The sequence below is a fragment of the Thunnus albacares genome, chromosome 6 (assembly GCF_914725855.1).
Source record: "Thunnus albacares chromosome 6, fThuAlb1.1, whole genome shotgun sequence".
Classification (NCBI taxonomy): Eukaryota; Metazoa; Chordata; class Actinopteri; order Scombriformes; family Scombridae; genus Thunnus; species Thunnus albacares.
In genome coordinates, this window is record NC_058111.1 from 22,018,198 (window position 1) to 22,026,725 (window position 8,528).

Sequence of the window (8,528 nt, forward strand, 5' to 3'; positions counted from 1 at the left end):
GGACACAGATGAATTGCTACACAGCTGTTCTTTCACTCATGGATTTAGATTTTGTAAGATGTCTGAGCTTTGAAATGTAGTTGTAAGATTTTGGGGAAACCGTTTTATAAATATTTGAACTTGGAGAGCTATTTCTTGAGTTTACAATCCCACTACACATTATATTCTTCATTTTGTCCAAATATTTGAATGATTTTCAGTCTCACAGTGTCCTGGCGCTTTCCAATTCTTTCCAATGTCAAACATTTTCTTAACCACAACCTTTGTGTTTCTTTCATATTTTTTTCATCTTCATACTTGTCCTTTTGTCCTTGCTTGTCTTTATCTTCCTGCCATTTACCTCACCTCATTTCCCTGGCATCCTTTGTTGTCTAGTTGCCATGGTGAAACAGTTACTTTACAGGTGTGTGTGTGTGTGTGTGTCTATTGTCTGTGTCTGTGACTGTATGCTGGTTGAGCAGATGCTACCATCCAATAAAATGTCTCTACTCAGACAGCCCTGTCTAATGGGATTGGTGAAACTGGTGATTTGTAATTAGCATCCCAGACATTACAGCGAACACACACATGCAAAACACAAACACACACACATACGAACACACAGACACACACACATTGTTTTGGACCAAAACTGACCTTTTCACCACCTCATCAAAACACCAGCTGGTGTCTGAGGTACGAGTGTGTGTGTGTCTGATGTGTACAAACGTTTGTATCTCTGTGTCTGCGTGTGCACGCCCAGGAATACAGTGGTTTGTGTGCTTGTCAGTCTGTGGTATAAGTGTGTTGATGTGTGTAGGGGTTGTGTAAATGCCTGCTGGCTGTCTGAAAGAAGGCTGCTGAGGAGCTGATAGGTAGAAGGAGCTGTCCTCCAGCTTCTTGTAATCCAGCTCACACAAGAGGCTGCCAGCCCACCAACCAGCCCACAGAAAGCAGACAGAGTCTTGGAAAGGCAATTGACATTTCACTGGCATTTCACAGAGAGGACCCACAAGGCTCTAACTAGGCTCCTCATTAATTCCCCCTCTTTCCTTCCCCAAACACACGTTAGCTGTGGCCCAGGGAGGGTTTCCTTGAAATTTAGCAAGCGCTGGGACCCGATCGAGGAATTTAGTCAAACTGGGAGCTGAGCTAATGAAAACAGATTGTACACACGAGTCATGTGGAGACTCAAGAGACACTGGTCCTCTGGTGATTTTGGTTCCTCTGTCATAGATGGTGGAATATTTCTATGAAGTAGCGGTTCATTTGAGAGTGTCACCAGTGTTACCATACATTATAGCTATTTGTCAGCCTAATTACTGCTGATTTAAATACACGGTGGGACCAAAATTAATCATAGTGTGTTATACACATCCAGACAAACATGCACTCGTAGTCTTTACCTGTGTTTTTTAAGCTGTGTCTGCGTATCCACACACTGTGGCCGTTAAACAGACACAATTAGCTATGCCATATATTCTTTTACATACTGTACTGTAGATTACACTTTGCATTTGTCTTTCGAGTGGCCATTTATTGAACAAACACAGGAGAGGGCACTGATTTTTTTCTGTCATGCACTGACCATGTTTTCAGATGTTACAGGCTCATTCTGCCTCAGTACACAGCTGCCATCCTATGGAAAATACTGTGCACTGCATGTCATTTGACCTTATGCCTAATGGCACTAAAAAATACTGGGCTTACAATATATTCATACACTTATTGGACAATTTAATGTTTAATTGATTGATATCTGTAATTTAGTGTTGTTGCATTTGTATCAAAGCAGCAACGGATCCAAAGATGTGCTGTTGTCTTGTACATCTGGGTCTAATTTTTCAACAATTCTTTGAAATGGATCAGTGGTGGGTGCAACATGAGTGCGAGAAATGTGAAAAAATTGGACTTCTACAGTACAGTTGCAATGGCAGTGAATGAGGAAAGCACTTAACACTACACGCTCTTCTCATTAGTGCCCTGCAGACAAATGTTATAGTTGCACTGGGACGTTCTCTGGGGTGATTTGTGAATAACAGAACTGATTGGACAAGTCTGTAATTTGTGTTAAGCTCTGAGAGCTTTATGAGTGGCCAGCCAGGATGTTTGGAGGAGAAATCTAAATCAGGTGGCGGCTGAAGTGCTTATACAAAGAACTTCTCTTTGCCAAGCTTACTACATACTGCTGCAATAGTAATAGTGCTTACCAGTAGTATGCTACATCCATATATATGCAGACTTTCCCTCTCTTTCTTACACATTAACAGAGACACAAATATATACAGAGAGAGTTCAGAGTATTGTGTCAGCACATCAAATGACATATGAGATGTAAATCTGAGAATTGTCCAAGTCAGTGTGCATGAAAATAATTATGATGTTACACTGACTCACTTAGAATTAGAGGGTTGAAGTTCAGTTATGACAAACTAATTACTAATCTAATACCAGCTGAGCTAAACTACAAAGTGTTTAGAGCTTCATCCTCCACTGCCACATCTCCAGTGAATGGCTGATCACAGCTAAAAAGCATACATTTTCAGTAAAACTCTTTCCTAGATAAATACAGGTGAAAACATCCTTTGGGGTAACTTTTTTTTTATTCTTTAATGCCTCTAACATTTATATATACCATGTGTATTTGTGTCCCATTAAGGCTACCATGGCTTATACTGTGAGGAGGAGTACAATGAATGTCTGTCTGCACCCTGCCAGAACTACGCCACCTGTAGGGATCTCATCAATGCCTATGAGTGTGTGTGCACACCACAGTTTGAAGGTATGTATGGATGTCTATTAATAGATGTGGGCTCCCATTTTTAAATAAACTTCGCTTCCTCATAGACTGTCTGCATTTTATGGTTTCACAGGACAAAATGTCCAATGAGACATATTAATACGAGGTGTGTGTGTGTGTGCAGGCAGACACTGTGAAATCTACAAGGACCCATGTCTGAAGATGCGCTGCCAAAATGGAGGCCGCTGTGAGAGTGCAGGACTCAATGCTTCCTGTGCCTGCCCACCTGGATACCTGGGTGAGCTCTGGTACTTTGTATTAGCCTGAATATTAGCAGGCAAGCTACCATTTAGTACGATTTTCATGGCTGGTGATAAGCCTGAATACCAAGGACTAACAACTGCATTAAGTTTAGGTTTTCCACTAAGATACAAAGAATATGATCAGAGCTACCCTTCCCATACAGAGTCTACTGTGATAATATTTGTGACACAGGACAATTCTGCATTTTGATTGGTGTTAAACCCTAAAGTGTCCCCGGGTTTGAAAACCGTTGCGTCAAGAATCAGACTACTGTGAATACTTTCTGCTCTTGGCTTTGTTGTTCTAGTTGTTATTGAACACAACCTTACCTGTCCACTCAGGGGAGAAGTGTGAGGTCGACATCAATGAGTGTGAGAGCAACCCCTGTCACCACGGAGGCACCTGTATTGACCAATCAAATGGCTTCACCTGTCATTGTCCACCTGGGTGGGTGGGGCCAAGCTGTGAGATCCGTAAGTCAACCTGTCAGAAAACGTCTGTTCAGGTATTAATCTAAAATCAGACACGTTAAAAGCTGTATGCCTCTATGTGTGTGTGTCAGACCTGCAGTGGAAGCCAGCACATTCTGAGGACACTCTGACCAACATGCCTCGCCACTCCCTCTATATCATCATCGGAGCGCTGTGTGTGGCCTTTGTCCTCATGCTCATCATCCTCATCGTGGGCATCTGTCGCATCAGCCGTATTGAGTACCAGGGGTCGTCACGCCATGCCTACCAGGAGTTCTACAACTGCCGCAGCATCGACAGTGAGTTCAGCAACGCCATCGCCTCCATCCGCCACGCCAGGTCAGTTTTTCAACTGTGTTGATTAACGACAAAGTGTAACAAAGACTTGTAGGTTACTTATAGTATTCTTTACCACTAAACAGAGTAATTTATGCAGTTGTGAGTTGGTGCTTTTTCTGTATTTAATGAGGTGATTTAATTTACTCATTGAGTTTCCTTTATATTCACTTGCCATTTTACAAATAAAGGTCTATTTAGTAGTCATGGAGGGTACAACTCGCCCTGAAAAATGTCTTCTGTGGCTCTCAAGGAGCTTTGTCAAGTCTTCCAAAATAACCCTGATGATGTCATAGTGATGTCATCAGGGTTATCACTCGCTGGGGTCGGACAGACTTGGAAACAGAAAGCCTGCATTACAAACTGGGGAGATTAAAAGAGGTGAGCATTTACCAGGCAGGGAAGGTCTACCAGAAAGATGCTAATAATTGCACTGTGGAAAGTGTAGGATCCAGTTTTTATCTGTCCCTTGTGATCCCCCTAAATTTATGAAGGTTCAGTACTTAAAAGAGTATGATTTAGTGTTGCATAGTGCAATTCAACCGCCAACCATAGGCTATAAAAAAATAATGGACGTAGCCACTGGACGTCACCCATTGGTTTGTGGACTCCCACTTTGAGGCCTCGAATTTGGCATTTTGACTGTTGCCATCTTGGATTTTTGGCCAGAATGAACCATATTTGGACGAGAGTGGAGATGACCCCAACACTAGCTGCTAGCTTAGTTAGCATGGTGCATTTACAGTCTATGGTTAACTGTGATAATGCTGATGCTAATGCTAATTTTGGCTAGTTAAAAACAGGTTCAAACAAAATGTACTTACCAGAAAAACTGAACAGCTGACTCCTTAGAGAGTCTTTTAGTACAACCAAACACTGAACAAGACTTTTTTAGGTGACCTAAATGTTACAATTAACTTTCATGAACTGAAAACACACTAAAATAGAGACAACTACATCTATACTCCTGTTCTAATCTGGGGTTAAAATGGGGATACATAACCCCAGATTAGAATCAGTCAGTCACAAGGTAGCCACACCCTGAAGCATACCCTGCTTTATCGCCTGTTTTACTCTAAATGGGACCATAATTTACAAAATGAACATCATGCTGTATTTGAGAAGACTTGAAACTATTGATGGGGACCATAAACTCATTAGGAAAGTGTTTACTGAGGTAATAAATCAAGTGAGGTGTAGAGTCATTTTTCTTGTAGACTTCTATACAACCAGACTTCTTTTTGGAGCCAGTGGATTCGCCCCCTGATGGCCATTAGAAAGAATGCAGGTTTAAGGCACTTCCACATTGGCTTCACTTTTCAGACCTGGAGCTTGCTGCTAGCACTTTGGTTCAGAGATTTGGGTGTGCTATGCTAGTAGCGGCTAATATAACCTCGGGCCTCTAGCCTCAAGTGACATCACTGTAAACAGTCTTTGAAGTGTAAAATTGCTGAACTTCCCATTTAATCACTGGAGTGCCCCTATAATAAAAGTTCTCAGCTCTCATGTTTTGACCATATAACTTCTAAGGCAAACAAAGGATAAGCTGCTTTGAAAAACTGTTACCTGATTATGCAATATTGATGCACATTTGATGTTTATGTTTTCCTATTAGATTTGGCAAGAAGTCCAGGCCTGCCATGTACGATGCCACTCCCATCGCCTATGAAGACTACAGTCCTGATGACAAGCCTTTGGTTACTCTCATCAAAACAAAGGATTTGTAAAACACAACCGTCCCAGCACATCACAAGCTGTACACATATAACTGCACATGTACATGTGTGCATGAAGACACACACATATATCAGATCATGGTCAATTTTGGGGACATTACACAGACTAACATTAATTTCCTGGAGATTTACCCTAATCCTAACCATAACCTCTACTTGCCTAACCCTAACCCTTACCCTAACCTTGACCAATGACTCTAAAACCAGCTTTTTCCCAACTGGGGACACGGCTTTTGTCCCCAATTAGACAAACCATCCCCAATTAACTGGTCTTTAGTCTGAAATTTGTCCCCAAAAGTAGCCTATGACAGACAACACACACACACACACACACACAAATACAGAAAGTCAGTATAAATCTTGAAGTATTTCTTAAGAAAAAAAACAAACAAACAGTAAAACAAAATTGAATGTAAAATGGAGAAAAAACAAAACATACTCATAGTTTAAAAAGAACAAATCTGGAATTTGATACATCTATTTTCCTGTCAAAGTCCATGATAAGGCTTTATTGTAGCATAAGAGCATACTTTGCATTACTTAAGTAACTGATGATGGGCAACACTACCAGTAACCTCTGCTGTACAATAGAGTGATGACTTTAGTCTGCACCAGACTGTCTGTCTGCAGGTGGGGCCTGCAACCCAGGAGCCCAATTTCTAAATGTAAACTCAGCAGACAGTGCTGACAGTCCTTACAGGTGTTGTAGAAATAGGTGCACCCATCATGGTGCATACACTGTATCTTTTTCTATATTTAAAAAAAAAATCTGCAGTAGGTTGCCTTACTTCGTGCATGGTTAGATTTAATGTTCTCTCTGCATTATTTTGAAATCCTTTGTACTTGGTTGTTGGTTGTTATTTTTTCATTGCAGTTGTATTTTTCTCTGTCAAGATTGTGCCAAATATTTCTTTGGGTAATTTGTGGTTGGTAGATCAAATACACACATGTATAAAAATACTACTCGCACAGGAGCAGAGGGAGACTTTTTTTTTCTTTTAAAAATACATATCGTCCTGTTCTTTACATGCAAGTTTCTCAGTGGTGTATGAATAGTAAAGAAAGTGGGTTCGCTGGAGTACTGTGACCCTACCATCCTACTGTATGTATTTCAGTGATATTTAGGATAATAGGTAGGTATATTTCTAAATGCACAGAAACATAGTTGGTTTTACTCGGTGTACCTGTTTATGCCAGTGTACAAATTCACCTCTAGTATTGACAATGTTGAATAGTTTCTCTGCTGGAATGGCCTTGACACTGACGGGTGAAGGAGGAAGAGGAGGAGAGCGAGAGGTAGAGGGGGAAATAAGGGGAAAAGTTGATGATATTGACTGCTCCAGCATATATGTGCTTCTGTGTCCTGCCAATGGAAAACTCTCTGTCTGTGCAGCTGTGTTGTTCCTCTTAAGGTCAAGCAATGTTTTACCAATAGGCTCAGCTAATCCTCAAATTTGTTTTCTCTCATTTTAAACACAGCAACCACATGATTACCTATTATCTATGTTGAATGATGTAAACAATAAAGATTAAAGTGAACATAATCACTGGGTGTCTTGTGTGAATTCTGGCTAAATTGTTATAAACTAAACTCAAGTAGGTTTTGTGTTTTATTCCCAACAGCAAGAGTTGGCGTTTTCCTAAATGATGCTAAAAGTATGTGTGATATGTTTTTTTTTGTTTGTTTTGTTTTTGTTTTTCAGGTATGTGTGTAGAACAGTTACAGCTGAAATCAAACGAAAAGATTTTTTTGCCTGGGGTCTTACTCAGATTAAACATACTTCCAGGAGCATCTGGCCAATAAGAACAGGGTGGAATCCTCAGGGGGGGAGTCTTAAAAAGACAGGAGCTAAAACAGCCTGTTGCAGACAGGCTGAACTGAGGGGCTGTGTAAAGGGTCGGTATAAGATAAATAAGGATTTTTTTTTTAACTGTAAATCATGCAAAGATGAAAAATATAAATCTATAAAAAAAATATAAAAATACATGATGAAAGATTACGAATCTGCCCAGACATTCGCTGCCAGCTTTTGGTACTTGTCCGTTTTCAATAATCTGTATTGCAGACACATTTCAGTCTGTAACAAAAAACTATTGAGTTTTGATAAATTACCCTCATCAGATTAGTTTGAAACTCCATTTAAATAGATGAATGAGAAGGCAATGTTAGAAAATAAACTCACTGTTTATTGAGTGGTACTGTTGATTGTTTTTAAACATTAGTATGATGGAGAAGGATATACAGCAGTTCTATAAATTTAAATAGATGACTATAAAGCTGCCTAGATGACACAATAGCACGCCACAATACATTTTTGGACTGAAATTATAAAAAATATTTTGAAAACATGGAAACGAGCATCTGTTTTCCTACGATGTCCCAAGGTCAAACCCACCAAACCGAGCCGTCAGTCGTGTGAACGACCTTTTATGGAGTGTTGGTAATGTGAACACCCTCAGTGACCTCAGGCTTCATCCAGATGTTCCCCATGTAAACATCTCTAAATACAGACTAGGACTGGGGAGTCATGTCGCTCAACGTACCTACATACATTATGTGTGTACACAAACACACACACAACGCAGGAGCACCAGATGGTATAGATAGCTCTCACTTTTGCTTATGGTTGGAGTCAGAGGCCTTGTGCTTGACCTTTTCCCTCTTTAAGCCCTAGAGGTTCAGGACACGGGTCACGCTACACGTCGTCTATTGCAGAGATCCTCAGTCTCTTTCAAGGCCTCTGTGAGATTCTGTCACTGGGCTAGAAGCAGCTATATGGTTTCATTATAAGGTCACTTTTCAGAAAAAACACAATTATTACCTAATAGCTAAAATATGTACAATATTTTAGCTGCAGTAAAAATGAATTAATTCATAATTTTTCCACAGAATAATGTATAACGCTCCAGTGGATTTCCAGACGTCACTTTTAGAATAACAAGGTCATACTGAACCAATCTCAG

General features: G+C 40.3%; 1 protein-coding gene across 1 annotated transcript in view; it reads left to right on the top strand.

The window, feature by feature from the left end:
* dner (delta/notch-like EGF repeat containing) overlaps positions 1-7,108 on the top strand; it is a 76,968-nt gene extending 69,860 nt beyond the window's left edge. The window contains exons 9-13 of the mRNA XM_044354099.1: positions 2,639-2,761; positions 2,904-3,017; positions 3,364-3,495; positions 3,585-3,831; positions 5,444-7,108. Of these exons, the coding sequence (XP_044210034.1) occupies positions 2,639-2,761; positions 2,904-3,017; positions 3,364-3,495; positions 3,585-3,831; positions 5,444-5,555 (728 nt within the window). The 3' untranslated portion in view covers positions 5,556-7,108. The remainder of the gene's footprint in view (positions 1-2,638; positions 2,762-2,903; positions 3,018-3,363; positions 3,496-3,584; positions 3,832-5,443) is intronic.
* The last annotated feature ends 1,420 nt before the right edge of the window (positions 7,109-8,528 follow it).